At 47.8% G+C, this 20,889-nt stretch overlaps 1 protein-coding gene across 1 annotated transcript; it reads left to right on the forward strand.

Annotated features, from left to right (window-relative positions):
- The first annotated feature begins 11,871 nt into the window (after positions 1-11,871).
- On the forward strand, positions 11,872-13,860 carry LOC119457029 (uncharacterized). Its single transcript, XM_037718853.2, has 2 exons — positions 11,872-12,152; positions 13,708-13,860. The coding sequence occupies exons 1-2, from the start codon at positions 11,907-11,909 to the stop codon at positions 13,846-13,848; spliced, it is 387 nt and encodes a 128-aa protein (XP_037574781.1). The 5' UTR covers positions 11,872-11,906; the 3' UTR covers positions 13,849-13,860.
- Positions 13,861-20,889: the final 7,029 nt, after the last annotated feature.

Raw genomic sequence — 20,889 nt, forward strand, 5'->3', positions numbered from 1 at the left:
GCTGAGAGAGGGAGTATGCCTATTATTGTAGTGCTTAATTTTTGTTGAGTTTGGTAATGTGTTTTACATTGTGTAAATGCTGAATTAGGTATAATTGCAGTATAATAGGTAATGAAAATGCGGATGAGCTAGCCCGCAAAGAACATGATCACATAAAATTTATAACGTATTTTTCACTAAAAGTGAGGCTTCAGCTATGGCGAAGCGATATGTACTCAATGAACGGCGAGACGATGGTCTTCAACTTCAGGCAATTGCAAGATTTTGTTCAACATAACACAGAACTCCAATCAAGGCTACCATAATGTCTACCACGGTATCTGGAGACGCTGTTTCACCGGCGTCGACTGAATGTTGCATACATGAACACTCTTCTTTTTCGCAATGGCCAGAGCACAAATCCATATTGTGACAACTGTGGCACTGTGCAATCTCTAGAGCACATCTCTAGAGCACAGCTTATAGAGAAGAGTGACATCGTTATAAAATGAACATGGAAAAGGTCGACCAAGGCCCCTTCACATTGACATGGATGTTGCGTTCCTGGCCTTGCCCATTAAAACAGCACTGAGCCCTGGACTTAGCTTTAATGTATTGAAGTTTGCTGTCTAAACTAAGACTCGCGCACATCGTCTCATCGAGACTGTGATATTACTTTCTTTTGCATTCGCCGTCTACCTTCATCACCTCGAACACTTACTCTACTTCTGATAACATGACACGAGCTGCATTTTTTAAAACTTTTCTTCTGCTTACCCTTTTCTAGGGCCTTACTTCCCCTTCGTCCATTTCGTTGCAGAGTAGCATGCAGGCGAAAATATGCTTGCTGAATACTCTGCATTTTCAATAAAGAGCTTTCTCTCTCTCTAAGTAGTAAAGGGGCAACAAAGAATGTAATTATTTGATTTCACTCGAAATAAGTTGTCTTATCAGCAACATAAATTATTGTTTGCTTTCAAATAAATATTCCGCTTGAAAACATTTCATGAGTATGTGTCTGCAGAAGGTGACCACTATACGTACAGACTGCTTTTATGCCAGTCATAATGAATTGTAGACTTGCTGCTTAACCTTCAATTCCTTGCTGCGTCAAGTTAAGCACTTATGCACAACCTTTTTACACACGGTGAGAACTTCATTCATCAGTGAGCACAACTTCTAAGGTTTTATTTTGTTTGGAAAGTTTACAAGCAGCAAGTATTCAATTTATAAGAGCCACGTTTAATGCCGCACCTCGTCTTTGGTGGTTTTATATATGCAAAAAAAAGGAAAATGCATTTTATGCATCCAAGTGCTTTAAGCACATTCTTAAAATTGGCAGAGTGAAAAAAACAAAAAAATGCCAGGCCTGCGCAGCACACGCAGCACAGTCACAGCGTAAGCTAGACGACCATTTCGGCAGTACTATAGTAATTTGAGTGAATGAGTCGGGAACGCGCTTGGGACGCCGTCGCGCGTGCAAGCCGACGCGTTCCATCGCCGATGGCTCGCGCCGTTCGGCCCAGCCAAGCAAGCGCTTGCGTGGCTCAGTGTAATGACGATTGGCTTGTGGTTTATTTCGCCCCAGGATTCCTTAGCCGAGGTGCTGATGTAACTTAATAAAAATTTAGGCCCTTCTATAAATGGGAGCATGATGCCATGCTGGCGTCAGCTACACCTTTTCACACTGAACTACTACGTACTGAGAGAACAAGCCGGCACTGCATTAAAAAAAAAGCTTGCGTGGCTCAGTGGTAGAGTATCCGCCTCCAACGCAGCGGGCCTGGATTCGATCCCGGCGGAGAGCGGGTACTTTTTTTCGCATGCGATAGCGGCTACGGGGCGGCGGCGGTGGCATCATCGCGGTCCGAAACGGCTATTGGAATGAGCCCATAACAGCTTACGCTGTAAAAGCATGAACAAGCAAATGCAAGCATATCAGCAAGGTGTACTCGGAACCTCACACTCGTGCTGAATATTCAAGTAAGGAGGGAGCTGTCTTGTCGACCTACGCAGCTGTATTCCGCGATAGTTGTGCGTGTGTTCCGTGTTCTTGCAAATTGTCACTAGCACTACAGAAACGGCGCTACCGCACCGAACACGGGGATTTCGGCCGAATCGCTCGGCAATACTAGACAGTTTTAGTTACACGTACGTGGAGACTTCACGTACGCAAACGTGAACAGTCTACGTACCTTACGTGCACGTCATCTGAAACGTTTTTAACTACACGTACGCGACGCACCACGTAGCTACATCTATCGGGAAATATGAACACTGCGGTAGCCAATTCAATTCAAGATGAGTATTTCAGCCAAGCCAGTGATGTGCATTGATGCGTACCGGTCATCGTCTCCGGAATACCCAGAAGTGTGTTGGGCAAGCGTTATCTGCTGTCATCGTTGACATGGAATGAAATAGATGACCAGTCATCCTGTCGCCGTGTTTCCATGCAAGCCATCTGCGCGTGCTCAGCACGCTATCGCTTGTTCGCAATCTCGCGAAACCCCCGCGCGTATCTGTCTACGTGCGCAAGAAACGCACGCAAAAAATCGAATCTCACGTACGTCCGTGAGACCAGCGCGCGGCCGCTACGTTCTGCGCATGCGCACTACTTACACGTAGAAGCTCTACGTACGCAAAGCCTCTACGTGCGTGTAACTAAAACTGTCTACTATCGCGTTACGTACGTAGAACGCGGCACGTTGAATGATTCGAGAGGTTTTGCTCAACCAGGCAACGCGCACTGGGGTGAACGTCTTAGAATACGTCCCATGTTGCGACATGAGGCGATTGCAATACATTTTTAAAAGGTGGCGCAGATAGGATGATTGTGCTGTGTTTCGAACGAGGATGACTGCGCCAATGCAACACACGCGGCTGCAGAACAGAACGTGACAACCTATAGTGTCGCATTTTCACCGTGACGCGGAAACTCGATCAAAGTTGCATCTGCAAAAATTTTTCAGTGTCATTTGCTGTCAAAGGTACTTGCCAACCTTGAACACTTTGCTCCGCCGAATCGTTGCCAGCTGCCAACAGACCGCGTCGTCCAATCGGAGTGCGCATGCAATCCGCTCGTGCGGATGCAGCGTACACCGACTTTTTCGACAGGATCCGCCTTTTGGCCTTCCGCCCCGGTCCGCATGAGGGCGGAGGCGTGCGGAGCGGACGGGTGGATTGAGGGAGTATAGACCCTTAGGCGTTCGCGCCGGACGTCACATTCGTTACAAGAAGTTGATCGTGGAGCCCGGCATAAAACACTTTCGTGTTTAAAAAATGGTGATGATAAGCATTGTTGAGGCTGCAAAAAGTAGGGAAATCGAATACTTCTTCTAGTATGCATCACATGTATTGCCTAAAGGGTGGACGAAGTGCACAGCCTTTGATTATACATCTAATCGGATTGCTTCTAGATCGCGCTCCTACTTTTTAGGTGGCTGTCTCAGTGAATGATACTGTCCCCGCCTTGTCTCTCCCATATTTGCAGGTGATGCATGACGCCATAAGCAATTATTCCAAGAAACTACTCTTTTTTGGAGCCTACATACACACTACGAGTTCAGGGGAGAGACTCGCCCAAGAAGCGCAAAGTATACCGTAAGTGTCTCGGACATAGTCAACATACTTCACTGTTAATTGCAGTGTCTACACTCATAAGTGTCATGACACTTTCACTGATGACATAGATTCTGTAGCGCCTTCGCTGGCAGTGGTATAAGAAAACTTATTGCCGCGTGTTCCTCGACGCCGTGTCCCTTGCCGTGTCCTCCATGAAAGTATGCGTTCGTTTAGTGTACTCAGTTATAGAGGCTGTGGTGTATCCAAGCTCATATGAGCTATAACAATTATTTGAGTTAGGCCGCACAAAGCGAACAGAAATTTAAACCAAGGAACGCACAGGATAATCAACATTTCTTATCTGTATGAATAATGAGGAATTAGGAACTATTTGCGATAAACTAATATTGGCAAGAAAGGCAAGACGAAATAAAAGGCGTAGAAAGGATATCTCTGCCGCTGGTCGAAACCGTGCGCACAACCTTGGTTCTCGCGTGTGACTCTAAATAAGATTCTAATCAAATAAGGTACGGATGGGGTTGTCCCTCCACGAACATTCTTGTCCATTTATTCATCACTTAGCCCAAGAAGTTCAGAGTTACCTATGTACGTGTTTTGTGTAACAAGCTGTAAAGCGCAAATTTTAGAAGAACGGTACAACGTTCTTTATGTATATTGGCCGCCTATTGTCTGTTGGCCTCCTTATTGTTACACTTGTGATAAGTATGGGTCATACATACATACATACATACATACATACATACATACATACATACATACATACATACATACATACATACATACATACATACATACATACATACATACATACATACATACATACATACATACATACATACATACATACATACATACATACATACATACATACATACATACATACATACATACATACATACATACATACATACATACATACATACATACATACATACATACTACATACATACATACATACATACATACATACATACATACATACATACATACATACATACATACATACATACATACATACATACATACATACATACATACATACATACATACATACATATACTTGTGCTACAACATATGGGTCGGTTGTCGCGTGTGCGCCAAGGGTTCTGAACTTGGGTTCGAGGCGGAATAGGAGGCGACGCGGGAGTTGGCACTGCTTGAGGTCGTACTGTCGCAGGAAATGCGAATGTCGGCGGTGCAGGTCGCGCTGCGACTGCGGCATAGGTCAGAAGTGCCACCACGTTAGGACAGGGTTGAGCCAAAGGTAGCGAGTCGGCAAGTTCCTCGCGAATGGCTCTCATAATGGGAGCAGCCAGAGATGTGTCAGGCTGTAGGGGTCGATCGCTGAGAGGCAGCATAGACAGTTGGCGTGCCACCTCCTCACGAATAAAATCCTTAATCTGAATGGAGAACGAGGATTCTGGCGAGGAGTTGGAGGGAAGCGTGAGGCACGAGAGAGAGAGTTGCCAGGTGTAACAGCGCTGCACGCAAGGACCCTTTGTCGACGCAGCTCATCGAAGTTCTGGCAAAGAGTGACGACAGATGCGACAGATGAAGGGTTTCGCGCGAGAAGCATTTGAAATGCGTCGTCCTCGATGCCCTTGAGGATGTGCTTCACCTTGTCCTCTTCACTCTCGGTAGAATCGACGCGGGCGCAAATATCCACGACATCCTCTATTTAGCTGGTGTACGACTCGCCGGGCTGTTGAGCGCGCTGGCGTAGACGCTGTTCAGCACGGAGCTTTCGTAAGGCTGGGTGGCCGAAGACTTCCGTGAATGCTGTCTTGAAAGCGGACCAGGTTTGGAGTTCCCGCTCATGATTGTGGAACCAGAGGCTCGCAACGTCAGCAAGATAGAAGATGACGGAACGTAACTTCGTCGGGTCATCCCACTTGTTGTGATCACTGACGCGCTCATAGGTAGAGAGCCAATCTTCCACGTCAGTCTCACCGGCTCCGCTAAAGACAGGAGGGTCGCGCTGCCGCTGGACGGCGCCGCAAGTGATGGGAGCGGCGGAAGCTGCAGGCGGATTGTCGGTAGGCTCGAGCATGGTAGCGGCTGAAGCAGTCGGCAACGTTCGGCTGCGAAGTTCCAGGGTGAGGTCGGGGATTGCAACACCTTCCACCAAATGTGATATGGCAATTTATTAGACAATGATGTCTCACGCAATCGAGGCAGTCCACGAACGCTGATGGCGCGCACAGCGACAGACGCAAGAGCACTTCTTCCTCTTCTTCACTACACACACTTAAGTGTTTCTGCAGGAGGGTTAAACGAACGTCTTGTGCTATGTTATGGGTTTGTTTGCAACGAGTAAGACTATCTGTGGGCTATTTCTGCGTCATTTTGCTACCGTATGCTCTTGGCGCAGCTGCTGTCACTTAAGGTGCGATTTCCTTAAGCAGCAACCGCTGTCATTGCTACCAAAACAATTTTTTTTTGTTTCGTATAACGTCTCCGCCAGTTCTGTCTGATGTGTTATCTACATCCGTAGCGTTCCTTTCCGGAAACCAGAGGGTACACAAGTTAGAGTATAAAACAAACCTATATGGTTCTACAGTGAAACATTTTGCCGCTTGGGAGCCAGCAGCGCAGAAGAGTAACGCAAGACGCAGATTCTCTGTTGGCGAGTGTGATAGCTCTTGAATTTAATCCGTCGAAGCACCTCCCGCAAAAGAAGCTTTCAGTGTTCGTTGTTCTTAGAGCGTGGCAACTTCGGAAAACGAAGGTCAGGAAGTCAGCTCTCGCTTCCTTTTCTTTTCAGCAACCTTGGCCTCGTCATCTTGCAGACGCACATCACGCCTACCATAGGCATCCATTCGACGAAATGCAAGGTGCATCTGATTGGGTACAAGACAGGTCGGGGTCACCGGGACTTGCCCACCTACGTGAGTCCTCTTAACCTGTGCACTTATGTTAACCGGAATGTTGCTTTAAAACTGAGCAGAGCATTTCAGCGAATTCCTGAGGCATCTTAGTATAATCGCTTGTATGACCGCAGCGATGACCTCGAGCTAGCGCATTCGCTTTGTATATGGTAGTTACTGGGTTTGAATCCTGGTTCCGCCGGAAACCCTCCGGTTTTTCTAATGGGTAGAGATGCCCCCCGACCTCGTGCTCGGCTACTTGTGGCGGTTCTCATCTCGAAAGGGCCACCTATTAAATGTATAGCCCTCCTCCCTAGGCGCACCTTGTCCAATCATGGACGGAATTGCTGTAAGGCACCCATGGTGGCTCTGGGATCAATACTAGAGCTGCAGCCGGGTACCCATACCTGCAAAATGAATGGAAGCGTGCTTCCGGCCAGGTTCTCAGCCATTAGGAGACCTCAACGTTTGGAAAAGGCTTTATGTGCACCAACCCGAGGGGCGTTCCCACCTAATAGGTGCTTTGGAAAGCTACATGGGAAACTTCCGCCATGGGAGCAGAACAGAGGAGTTGATTTGCTCATTCTTGAGGTGTGCACATGTTCGCGCCAGGTGAACCTGCCAGCAAAAAAAAAAAAAAAGTTTACATGTCTGGGCAACGCGATTCCTCCTATGGTAAACGGTAAACGGTCCTGATTCCTCTGTCAGTCTATCCCATCGCACAGCGATGGGACAGACTGAGGCACACACAACGCTATGCTAGCGCCGTTCCGCTCCGTAATTGGTGTTGTAGTGGTCATTGTCCCATTCTTACCGCGTCGTGGGTTGACGTCGCACTCATGCCGCCATCGGCGTTGTGTCGTTGGCCGTCATCGTTTTCGCTGTAGTCCTCTTGACATCTTTGTGTCGGCAACCACAGCGGATTTGTTGGGGCAGTTTTTGAGGTGACATAACTCTGAGGCATTCTGGTTGTAATAGAGAAAGTGAGAGAGAGAGACCAATTTTTCTTTTTCATGTCCGAGCAGTTCTGGAAAGAGACGCACTACAACATGGCGGCAATCTTTTGTAATCGCCATTAAACAATTGTAATCGCCATTAAACAATTAAATTACAAAAGATGCCTACAAATTATATTTTCTAATCTTGCAGTGGGTTGTTTTGCCTCCCTGCAATGAATCTGCACAATTTATCAAAATTACGATGCCTGATATTAGGGAGGGGGCGGGGGGCCGGCAGCATAAACTGCAGGCTGTACCCTGACGTTTCTGTGCGTGAGCACATGTTAGTGCTTTTTTTATCTTCACAAAAAACTTGGTGCCTTTGAACCTGTATATTTATGTGCTGCGGACTAATAAAGGAAACTAAATCATCCTCAAAACAGTACCGTAACCGTCCAGTAGTTAAAATGTGGTGCTCGCTTTACCTAAGCATGACTTTCTTTACGGTTACACGAGATGTAATGGGAACCATTCCAGCTTGCTTTTTACTTGTGTTGTCCCCATAAAATCCCTTCTGAGTTCTTGGTCATTATAATCTTGTTCTTAGTGTTCAGAAACGTTGTCTTCATTTGTAGAATATGTTTTTTTTCTATCATAGTGCATTTTCTCCTACAAATAAACTTCTGTTCCTTTGAGTGGGAATCTGCGTTTTTCTGTTTTTAGAGCGATAGCTCTACTACTCCAGGTACCAACCCAGAAAACACCTGGTTCCGTAAATCTGACCTGCAAGCTCCGTCAAGGTCAAACTGGGACTTAGGCTGCCTAATGAGTTTTGGACTCGCGCGCGCCTCGTAGCAACAGCAAACAATTAATATAATAATAAAAAAAATCATAGTCCTCCCATAGTGTGAAGATGGAAGCCAACGAAGCTGTGACTATGGTGGGTCTGCTATAGTGAATATTGCTATAGTGAATTTATATATTATCATTATTCAGTTTACTGAGCGTCTTCGGCATGTTCGTCAAAGAGCAAGGACTCCGGCTTCTTGTTCTCGTCCGGCGCGATGGCCAAGTAGTGCGTTTGCTGAGCCAAGTGCGCCCCATCGTCATAGACTAGCGTATGAGCCACAGCGTTTATAGCCGCGGCACACTGCAAGACATCGTCAGGATCTTGACGTCAGGATCTTGACGTCAGGATCATGAAAGATGTGCTTAAACGAGCGTCTGTCCCATAGCAAGTATAAAGGACAACTGCTGATAACAGCGCTAGCGCGATCTCTACGTCACGAGACAAATAGGCACAGTGATTAGTGGCACGTGCCGCCGCCGAGTGTCGCGACACTTGTGAAAGAGGCATTGGCGGTGGCGAGGGGTATAACAATGGGCCATCCATCTTCGTTTTGACACTTGTGCTAAGGTACAACGAGCGGGAAACCACCACGCACATGGAGCCTAAATTGTTGTACACGCCGGTCCGTTGACGGACGCGATCTCGTGGAACCTTGCCCTTAACAGCTTCGCTGTAAAAAAGGTCCTAGGTCCTTCATATTTTGATGTAAGAGGGCTTATATTGCCCCTGGAAAATGTCTTTCCAGCAATGCAGTTGTGTTTAAAAGTGAAGCCAACTTTACGGGAATTGGCGTAAGCTCTTGGTCTTTGTAAGCTGGCTTTCCCACATTATGTATTGCAGTGAAGCCTACTCAAAGAAAACTGCGATGCGAACGGGGCCTGATAGCGTTATCGCGTTCCACTCTTAAAGGCGAAGCTTAAAGGGGCCCTGAACCACCCCTCGGGCTTGGTGAAATAACATAATCCGCGGGTAGCATACGCTGCTGTGAACATCTCAGCCAAGTTTTGCTGTCGTACGCGGTGCGTGGAGCTCGCAAGCGGAGCGCGAAGTTACCTTTCTCTCAAACGCGCTCTTTTTAAAAGAGGCCACGATCCTTACTCTCTTCTGTGTGCTTTATTACGTAATAAAGCACATTCCAATACGCGGCTGCTATTGGTCGCTGCGGTCGGTTACACCGCGGCCGCCGCGGGGTGCCGCCACGAGTCCACTGGATAAGCGCACAGCGGCTGGCTGAGGACAACCGCATTTGGCTTACGTTGAGCGTGTCGTAGGCACCGGAAGTCGTGGCGTCTACGTTCACATGCAAAAGGAAATTTTAACTGCGCGCCACATTTCGAAGGCGGAGCCTTATAGCCCTGCCCCATTCCCCCGTAGCCTTCGCAGTGCAAGGCATTGAAGAAGGAAGGGGGAGCACAGCGGAGGCCGTGTTTGATTGCCAATAACTCCGCTTCTGCTGAATGCATTGAAGTACTTTTTGCATCAAAGTATTTCTGAAATAGTCTATTTTCACCTCAAATGTCTTTCTCCACTTCGATAAGAAGTGGTTCAGGACCCCTTTTAGCTTCGTCTTTTTTCCAGTTTCACAGACTCTTCAATTTCGTACCAGCCAACCTGTTAACAAGCAAAATTCATAAAATTCCAGTGGGCGTAACCCTGGAAAGGAGCGGAGGGGAGATCGGCCAGGCGATTCGCAAACGTTGTTTTAACAGCGAAGCTCATTAAGCTGGATGTAATCCAGTGGTGTACGCAGAGAAACTCCTACGCCTGGCGATGACGTCACGGGCGTCACCTAGCAACGGAGCGCCACCTCAGCGCCCCAGCTGCGCCGCCGAGGCCGCCGCCCGCTCCGATTCTACTCAAAGAAAAAAAAAGAAAAAAAAGGCAGCTTTAGGGAGCCTACATACAAGCGCTTGCATGTAGGCTCCCTAGGCAGCTTCACACTATAGTGGTGCGAAGTCTGAGCAAACAGCCAAGCTGGTGGCCTTTCCCAAGCACCGCCACCTAAAGCCTACAAAAGTCAACCTAATAGAAAGGCCAAGTTAAAGCTAGCAGAGAACCAAGTTAAGCTAATGAAAAGCCAAGTTAAAACTAGGGACGGGGCAGCAGCTTCGCTGTTTGCTCAGACTTCGCACCACTAGTTTGAAGCTGCCCCCCTTTTAACGCGACAGCTGCGACAGCGTTAAGGGCCCCGTGTCGCAGAAATTCCGGCGTCGGCAACTGGCATGCGTTGCGGGTGGCGAAGAAAATCATCCCCAACCACCCCGACCGCGCAGGCCCTTCACGTGGTGCAAGGTTTTGGTGAACAAAATTTCTCACAGTGAAATCCGCCAGGAAAATGGTAAAGTACGACTTTACTACTCGGCGTCGGATTCGTCGTCGGACTGTTTACCAATCGGCGTCGGATTGTAATTTGAATGCACGAGAAAACCTAATTCTGCTACGAGGAAACTCAAACACAAACCCGTTTTCCAGCATTTCTACCAGACCTACAGCCGCGCGTTGTGATGCGAACGGGTCCCGATAACGCTATCGCGTTCTACTCTTACAGGCGAAGCTTAAGCGTCCTCCAATTTTTTTTTCCTTGATCACTCACGGTTTGTGGGATACGTACATATTTATTAACGATTATTTACCTTTAGGTCGCGGGATCGAATCCCGGCCACGGCGGCCGCATTTCGATGGGGGCGAAATGGTGCCGCAGCTAAAAGCTAGCGTCCCCTTAAGCGGGAGATGGTGCAATTATAATGTAGGGCGCTGTTATAAAATAGGAATGACGTTATGGCGCGTGTCATTGGTGGAAGTAATTTAGTGCGGCGAGACTGGGCTGATTCACGGTTTACCGATGATTCCCTCCGGAGCTTCGCCCACCATCATTTCGTATAGTTTTTTTCCCTTGATCACTCACGTTTTGTAGGATACGTACATATTTATTAACGATTATTTACCTTTTTAAACGACGTACAAGGAGCAGCAAACTTAATGCAGCAGAGATATTCAAGGGGCACATTGTGGATCTCATTGACCACAGTGACACGGCTCCTGAAAACAGATTTTATTGCATGGCCGTGAGAGTCAGCTTGCTGCCCGATTTCCCAATTTTTCCGGTTTGAACAACTTCTCGAAGCATTACCATTCTGGTGCCCTTTCATGATCACCAATCAGAAGATATGGCCGAAGATAGATGTTTGGAGTACTATATAGAACTGCGGAAGTTCAGCGGGTATTGATATGTATACTGGAGGGTCTTGAGCTGCCACAAAAGGCGCCGTATAGGTACTTTCAACCTTCACACCCTTTCAGCGTGCACTTTTTTTGAAGTATGGCACCGGCCGATTTTTCAACACCTTTGAAGTTTTTTGCGAGCAGAATTTATTTTTCCTAAAAGTTGACGCAGCGTTCGTAAAGCTGTAAAGAAAGTCCGAATTCGTAAACATTACGAAAAATTCTTGGAGAGTTAGCACGTATGCGAGTTTTATAAACACGGTAACCTGTGTTCGTAATTATTTATTCCTGTGAGGAAATTTCCATAGAGTGGTGGTATAATGTTTGTGGGGACAATATGAGCGGGCTGGTCTATTGCCCAAACACAAACCTCCTGAACGCCTCTGCTCACGCGTACTGCTGCTTGCGCAGAACGTGGCCAATTACACGGTCAACAAATTCAGAACTCTGGCCGGCAACTTCAGCATCATGTTCTCCACGTCCATGGGCGTCATGGTGTATGTGGCAAAGGCGAATGCAGTTTATGGTGACAAGAATTCGAGCGGTCAAGCATGCGAGCGGGGCTTCTTGTCCGACCACGACTTCTTGTGCACAGAAATGAACACTGAAGGCACCAACGTCAACACCCAGGAATCAGCACACTACCAGATCTACAACCAGCACAAGAGGTACCACTTCGTTACCTGGGAGGAGATGGATACGATACGGCCCAAGGTGCGTGAACTCGTGTTTATTTAGTTATGAGTCGACAATTACGAAGCCCACTTCAGTGTGCTAACGTTGTCTGTATCCGCGTTATCGAATCTTTTCGGAAAAAACTGTAGCAATGACAGTAGACGCCTAGTGCGGGAGACGAACGCGTTGTTCCACACCAATAGCTACGCCATTGGCGTGGAAATATCGCAGCGCCAGCCCGGTTCTTTGAGTGGGCAAACTTTCAGCGTGACTATGTTAGGAGTTTCCTTTATGTGCTGGCCTTTTCATTATCCGCATTAGCCGATGCTGAGCGCCCGTTTACTGGGTCGTGAAACAGAATGCCATAGAAAAATCTAGAACGATAGCAACGCTTTTTTTTTTGGCTGTGCTTCTTCGTTACCACTCGCAGATCACGAAAATCGTTTTTTGTGCATTCCCACACTTTTCTTTAGGAGTCACAGAGCCAAAATTTTATAATCCCTGATGTTATGATCATAGTTTTATAGCAATAGCAATTATATGGACACTCCAAGCTGATTTCTGCCGTCGGCGTCTGCGTGGCCGTCGCCGTCGCCATGAGGTGTCGTATAAAGTCCGATGGCGATAAAATAGTCGCTGCGCGCCATATGCTGTATGTGCGAGTCGCGCGCTTTCACGGAGAGCAAACGCACGGCGGAGAGCAACCGAGACGTCTTCCGTCGCGCGAAAGCCCACGGGGGATCGGAGGGAGGGAGGGGGGGCGGCGTTGTGCTCCGGCACCAACTGCGTATTTCGCCACTGGGCGCAAGTGAAACTGGCCACTCAATCTCGCGCGCGAAAGGAAAAAAGCGGGAAGGCAGCGCGGGAGGGAGGGGGTGCGGCTTTTACTCTGCCAGCAATTGCGTACTTATGCTCTGCGCGGCCGCGGGTGTCAAAGCACGCCGCATCTTGAAAGCGATCTGGAGAAGGCTCATAGCTTTGTGCGCGGTGTGCTATCGCCGCATAGCTCCCGTTGAAGCGATAGACCACACGAAGGTCAATTCGCTCGCTGCTGTCGCCTCGCTTGCTCACGCCAGCGTTTCGACAGCAAGTGTCCGCGGTCATCGAGTGTGATGTGCTCATGACTGCTTGTGCGCGCGGACACCATGCTTGTTAATTCAGTTAGTAAGCGAATGTTTCCATGTTTATACGGCCAATAAAGCTACTATCCTTACTCCGTATAGCTGTCTCACTAATTTGCTATCGCAATTGATGCTTCGCCTTTCGGGCGAAACTGCGACATTTTAGTGCGTCAGCATTATGAGTGTCAAAGTGTAAAAAAACGTATGTGTAAAGTATGGGAAGCCGGTTGGTGGTATATGCATATATAGTGGAAATGACGGTGGCTTGCCCGGACCACCCTCAGTTGCACTTAGTCCCTCGAAGAGGTAGGACGTACATCGAGTGAGCTCCTGAACACTTTGCAGTGTGGTGAACTTGGTTTAAATCATGGATCTAGGAACTCGAAAAGGTTCGGCGTAATGCAAACGCATTTCTCTCGCATTTATCGCTCAATTGCATCTGATTTTTTTTTTTCGCCTTCTTTCTTCACCAGATCAAGGACTACATCAACAGAACTGATGGGTGGGCCGTATTCCACGCCGACTTAGACGTACGCAGGGTATGCGGTGCCGAAAATAGCATGGATCGTGTGATTGCCTTATACACGGCTGTAAAGACCCGCAGAGTACCATAACCTCGGCACCACAAAGCGTTACAAGTCGTCAGCGACGTCCATGATTGTCCGCCTACCTTTCCGGTAGTGCGCAGCTGCCTTTTGGGATTTGTTATGTGTTTTTTAAACGTTTCATCCTTTACTTTTTTATATGTACGTGTGCTTTCTTCTTACGTCGATGGGGCAGTTTCCAGACAAGACAGCTTTTTAGTATTTAACAAAACTGAAAACTAGAATTTACAATGGTTTTTGCTGAAGTACCGGCGGCGATCTGAATTTCGGCCCCGTAGTGCTCAGTCACCCGAGTATGACTCGCCGGGTCTCTGAGAAGAGACTGGAAGACCGACTTTGTCTTCTTTTTCAGCGTGAGGCGCTACAAATAAATTCTAGAGACTTCTTTCATCAGACGCTGTTACAAAAAGGCAAGAAACAATCCTGGATATTTTGATTATCTAGTCTTATCAAATAAAACAGTTCTTTTGCGGGGAAAATAACCAGTGTAAGTGCGAAAATGGCGCGATCTTGAGAAGGGAGGGGCGCCAATATTTTGCAAATACGTATGTTTAACAACAGCTGCAGTGTATCCTCCTGGAAATGACTTGTCGGTAGTCAGACTCGGAGTATATGATTGTTTGGCTAATTCAATTCTCGGGATTTGCATGCCTAAACCATTACTTCATTATTGAGCACACTGTAAAGGGGACTTCTAGTTCATATTGACCACATGGGGCCGGTTCTTTACTGTGCAAACAGCAGGGGCGTAGCTAGGGGGAGGAGGAGCATGCTGAGAACGTCCCAAACCCTTTCCCCTTTCAAACATTTCTGTGTACCAGGGATACCTGGCATAAAACTTAATTGATTTCATTAATTTATTGATACGGTCATCCCTGTGTTGGGCTGTTACAGGGGTGGATGCATACATTTATTACAATATACACTCAATAATTATGCCGGGGTGAAAATATCGCAAAATAACAAAAAAAAAAGAAAACATAACTATAACTTAACTTGCAGCAAGAGACTTCTGGTAATGGTGGAGTCTCAGAGAACATCAAATTGAAGATATTATCCAGGAATATCTATATATTGGGTGCGCTAACCACAATTTCTGGCAGCAACAGTCATTTCGTACAATCTGAAAAGAATAAACATACTATGGCAGTGGCGGGAACTATGATTAGTCTTAATTACGAAGTAATCCGTTTATTCAATTTTTTTTCTGGTGGTGTTTAAGTTAAAATAAATTCCTTAGTCTTTAATGAGTAGTTCTAGATTATAAAGATAAAAGGTCAGCAAGGTTATACACAACGTTGTGAATAACAGCGGAAGTACTTGTTAAATACAAAGGGGGATGCAAGTCTTTAGTTTTTCATATTAGCTTATTATAAGGGCCCCACACAAGTAGTTCTAGATGAATATAAAGTTCAATAGCCTATTCAAAGGTCAGCAAGAATATGTTATACACACCCTGACATGAGAAAGTTACAGAAGAATAAAATTAGGTTGGAGTGCATACGGCAGGCATTGAATAACAGCGGAAGTACTTGTTAAATATGGGGCAGAAAAGTTAACAAAGGGGATAAGGACCACACAAAGAGCAAGCAAAAATCTTAGGAGTTTAAGAGACAGGAAGAGAATTATCTCTAGTAAGCGGAAGAAATTGGGCGGGCCATTACGTAGGATGGATAATATTAGCAGAATGGATACGAAGAGAAGGCAAGCGCAGTGATTATAAGGGCAAGTTGGAATACCCACACAGGGGTAATTGGAATCGCAGGGAGAGGCCTTTCGCGTATTCTGATGATGATGAATAATAGGCCTAATTAAGTTATATGCTATGCATGTCATCTCTGGTATGGCACATTTCAAGTAACGCCTGAGGGCTTGCTGGCTTGCTCGTTCTGGTACATTCGTTACATGGGAGTTCCAAAAGAAGGTTTCGTGACGAAATTACACCGATGCATACCTAAAATACACCTTCGACAGTATACAGTCGCCAGTAGTATATTGATAACAAAGAAAGTTCTTTTTTTTTTCTAGAGAAGCTCATCAATAATGTTTTGCTAAGGTTGACTTCCATGTGCCAGCCATCCCACCAACTCTTAATTTTTCGCAGATTAGCCTTCAATATGTTCTCGAGATGTAATCTTCTTATACGCTAAACAGTCATCTGCGTATAACGTGACTGGTGTGACGACACCCGCCTTCCACCACCTCTCCCTTCGAAAAAAAAAAAATCGTGAGCCGTTCCACTCCGTGAAGGTGGATGTCCAACGAAGCTGATTAGCGCATGACACAGCTGTGACACAGAATTTTGAACAGAGGTACCAACATATTTATTGTCCTTATTGGTGGTCATCGTGACGATGTTTACGCACACACATTGGCGTATCACCTCTGTAATTAAATATGTCTATCACGTAAGACAATGAATGGCTTATACCCCCTTAAGCAATGGCTCGTACCCCCGTAAACGCGGCCTCCCCATTACGACGACAAAAGAGAACTGAAATGCTACGCTGGAATGATGAGCGGCAACGGAGCCAGCTGAGGAAGAATTCGACGCCGACGAACGCATGAGCAGTGGCACAAGCGCGTTCGCGCGGTTGCGCAGAGGGGCGCCAATCCTTTCCCCTTGGTCGCCTTATCAGGCGCACGATGTCACGCACTACATCATACATATGCCCCTGGTGCGACGACAAACGCCCTGCACTTTTTCACATCGCGTTGGGGTGCGGGGGCAAACCTGAACATTTAAAGACGCCTAACACGTCATTTGAGCGGTGGGAGGTACAGCTGACCGGCGATACCCTGGCGGGACAAGAAGCTCTCGTCCAGCGAGTACGTCGAGCAGCCATGGCCAGTGGAGTCCTGGAACGAGGACACCATCCATTCGTCCTCAAGATCAACGACCTCGATGGTGTAAATAAATGTTTTTAACACGAAAGTGTTTTATGCCGGGGTCCACCAAGACTTCACTGACGTATTTCCGTCACGGAAATACGTCATAGAACATAATACAAAGAAAGAAACCAGAAGAAAAAGTTCCACAAACATGCAAAATCTGGGGATCGAACCCACGACCTCTCGGTCCGCGACCATAGATAGCCGAGCGCTTAACCCATTGCGCCACAAACGCATTTGCAGAGAGCTACACAGACGCGCCTTATATATCTAACACTCCTCCGTGTACCCGCGCTCTTGTTCGGGGCGGTGCCGCCGCCTACGAGCAGAAAAGAGAAGTACTGCATTATAACACTAACGCGCACCGACAGTGAACGCTTCGGTGGTCTCACCACTACGACGCCTCGATGCCAGCATTCGAAGGGACGCTGGCATCAAAAAGCACTACCAACGCCACCTAGGTGGCGTTGGTAGTGGCGTTCACCGTACTCAGCACAGCGGAGCGTGGCCTCCGCAATTAGCTCTGAAAATGTTTCTGAAGTTGATCGCGGAGGCTGCAATTACGACGCGCTGTACGCGCTGATTTGACTCGGTGACGATTCAGTTACGTGCTTTGTCTTGCGCGTTGTATTAGTGTGTCAGTTACGTGCTTCGTCTTTCGCGTTGTGCTAGCGTGTGCAGCGTAGTGCAGCTTCCATATGCACGACGGTTGCTCATGGTCATCGACGTTGGTAGTCGTGATGGAGGAGACGTGCCACCAGGCGTCAGCGTGGGTGCATCAACGCCTAAGGGCGCTTTAGCCACAAAACACCAATAGACATTATATATCAATGTGCAATAAACATTACACTACTTCTGTGAAGACACGTTTCACTTTCGTGTTCTATACCGATTCCTATATAAGAGGGATCAACCACATTTTTTTTTCTCTCTCTCTCTCTCATACAGTCACAGAGACACACTGTTTTAGACACAGGTGGCCGTTGAACCGAGCTCCAACGCGAGAGGCGATATGCGTTTGCTTTTGTTGGTGGCTCTTTCAGTCTTACTTTAAAATGCGGAGAACTTTAAGGGCCCGGGCTCTCGGCGTCTAATGCGTCATGTCGTCACGCTCGGAAAACACAAGCGCAAAACAGGGCCAAAACATGCCAACACCAGCGCAAAACCGGGTAGAAATAAACTAACTAGATTCACAATAACATAAAATGCAGTAATCCTAATTAATTAATCGAATTAACGGAAATTCGTTAAAATCGCTTTTAATACGCCCGGCTGTACCGGCGCAGCGCAAGAGAGGGCGCCACCACCCTACAAGTGGAAGGATTCTGTTTGCCGCGCCGCCGCTCCAGCGCCCAATCAGCGCGCGACATCTGGCAAGAGAGGAGGAGCGCGCCCAGAAAAGCCGTTCCCGCGCTACGGGGTTTTGCTTCGCCCAGCCATGGCGACTCCACCCTATCCTCCTTTCTCCCCCACTTACCCCTTCCCGTTGGCGCTGAGCCGTGCTCCCTCAAGGGCTGCAGAAGATAGCGTCAACATTTCCCCTTTCCACATGAACCACTTACTACTACTACTACTACGGGGCGCTCTCTCGCAGCAAGCACGCTTGGAGTGACAGCGGGCGCTCGCCCGTGAAAGACAGCGCTGACGTAGGGCTGATCAAGCCATGCGCGCCCGAGAAGCTGAAGTTGCTCGCCAGCGCAGGCAAGCTAATCCCAACATCGTGGAGGCCCGAACACAAGCTGCTTGCCAGCTGTCGACACATGTCGACAGCGTCTACACAAGATAAACACAGGATAAAACAAGGGAAACACCGGCGAATCACTGCTGCGCAATTCCCCAGCGTCGACGATGAGTGGAACTGCATTACCTTCGAGTTTACCATTGTATTAGCACCGTTTTTTTTTAGATGCGAAGCAGCTTATGGTCGGGGCTATGTCACTCTCTGCCTCCCTCCATCCATCCATCAGCCTTGCGGCGTCCACACCCCTACTGTGCATGCGCATCCTCCTCACCCTCCTCTCCTCTCCGACGCTCCTCTCCTCTCCGGATTGCGCAACGAATGCCAACAACTGCGGCTCCGCGCGCGATAATGCGAAGCAGCTTAGGTTAGAGGCGCGACGGTAGGCGCCCCGGTAGGGTGCCTCAATGCCCAGCGCCGCCGTCGGCGCTGGCATCGAGGCACCCTACGCCCCGGAGGCACCGGCAACAGTCACCAACCGCGCGCGCGTTCGGTGGGAACGCGGGCAACACGCCGACGGCGTCGACAACAGTTCTGCGCGTAGCTTTATACAGTTTATACAGCTGATAAAACTACCTTGAGTCGACCCCATGACTGCTTCGCATGCTACTCAGGGTTTCCCTACGGGAAGATGGTGTAATTTTTTTTAGCAAAGAGTATTAGGGGAGAGCTTTCCGCGCGGACGCCATAAAATCCCGGATCCTAGCCATACCGAGCTTCGCTGTAATATTCCTGGCTGTGCCACTTGCACCCAGTGTACGGTAGACACGTATGCATTCTGTCCCCATCGGAATGCGGCCGTCGTGGCAGGGATCGAATCCGCAACTTCGTGCTCAGCAACGCATCACCATAGCCATTGCGATGTATTGCTAGGCACCTCACCAAACTTGCTCTTGTCTCTTTACTAGCGCAAATTGGCGTTTCGGTTGTCTCGGAGGGCAGCTGGAACGAACGAAGAGTAACAATGGTCAGAAGTGCGCGCTTTGGCCTTGCTGTGAGGTCCTTACAATTATTTGTTTTGCTTGCTGCTCAGAACTTTACCATTGTATTTCCCCTTCCTGCTATAAATCGATCTGAGATTCAGGACCGCACAAAGAGCGATGGAACAAAAAATCTTCGGCCTAACGCCAAGAGACAGGAAGAGAGTAGTGTGGATCAGAGAACAAACGGGGGTAGACGATATTCTAGTTGACATTAAGCGGAAGAAATGGAGCTGGGCAGGCCATGTAATGCGTAGGATGGATAACCGGTGGACCGTTACAGAATGGATACCAAGAAAAGGGAAGCGCAGTCGAGGACGGCAGAAGACTAGGTGGGATGATGAAGTTAGTAAATTTGCAGGTGCAAGTGGGAATTAGCTAGCGCAAGACAGGGGTAATTGGAGATCACAGGGAGAGGCCTTCGTCCTGCAGTGGAGATTCAGGATATGTGTATATAAATAGGTATATAAATTAAATGACAGCAGTGACTTGGCGAACCTATCGTCGATAAGGCAATGCCTTTCTAATTAATAATGCTTTGATTTGTGGGCGAAACGTTTGATAAGACACTGCTGCAATTGATATATGAAGAGGAATTTAACATTGTTAACGTACTTCACGCACTTTTCGGGGGCTGTCTATGTATGTATGTATCCATATATTTGTATGTTTTTGGCTAACAGGTTTTCCACCTACCTGGTTCACAGGGTAGTTCGCGGTCGAATGGGGAGTGCATTGGGCTGCTGTGCTGAGGTAACAGGGTTCGAAACCAACCGTCCGACTAACTTGGGCTACTGAGTATGTGAAAATATGCGAATCTTTCACGCCGACATGGGTGACTGTAGACGTGAGGCTGGATAGGTAGCGCTGTTCGAACAAACTATTTCACGCCAACTTGCAGCACTGGGTATCTGCCACTCGGCGTGTGCTGGTGTACAATGAGTCTCTTTCATGCAAAACGTGTGCCACTCGGTGTGTGTCGGGAGGTGTGTGTCGTTCTTCAATGAACGGGGGTAGACGATATTCTAGTTGACATTAAGCGGAAGAAATGGAGCTGGGCAGGCCATGTAATGCGTAGGATGGATAACCGGTGGACCATTAGGGTTACAGAATGGATACCAAGAGAAGGGAAGCGCAGTCGAGGACGGCAGAAAGTCAGGTGGGATGATGAGGTTAGGAAATTCGCAGGCGCAAGTTGGAATACGCTAGCGCAAGACAGGGGTAATTGGAGATCGCAGGGAGAGGCCTTCGTCCTGCAGTGGACATAAATATAGGCTGATGATGATGATGATGATGATGATGATGATGATGATGATGATGATGATGATGATGTGTTACAAGGTATATGCCACTCGAAATGTGCCGCTCTACAGTGAAGAAAAAGGTCCCTTATTTCTCTGATGCTGAGCGTTCGCACGCGCCGGTGCGCCATGCATTTCA

The sequence above is a fragment of the Dermacentor silvarum genome, chromosome 6 (genome assembly GCF_013339745.2).
Source record: "Dermacentor silvarum isolate Dsil-2018 chromosome 6, BIME_Dsil_1.4, whole genome shotgun sequence".
Classification (NCBI taxonomy): domain Eukaryota; kingdom Metazoa; phylum Arthropoda; class Arachnida; order Ixodida; family Ixodidae; genus Dermacentor; species Dermacentor silvarum.

What these genes read in the sequence shown, in the direction of transcription:
- LOC119457029 (XM_037718853.2), top strand. Translation starts at nt 11,907, where the DNA reads ATGTTCTCCACGTCCATGGGCGTCATGGTGTATGTGGCAAAGGCGAAT. An exon ending in TGGATACGATACGGCCCAAG is followed by an intron (nt 12,153 to 13,707) that starts GTGCGTGAACTC and finishes TTTCTTCACCAG; the next exon opens with ATCAAGGACTACATCAACAG.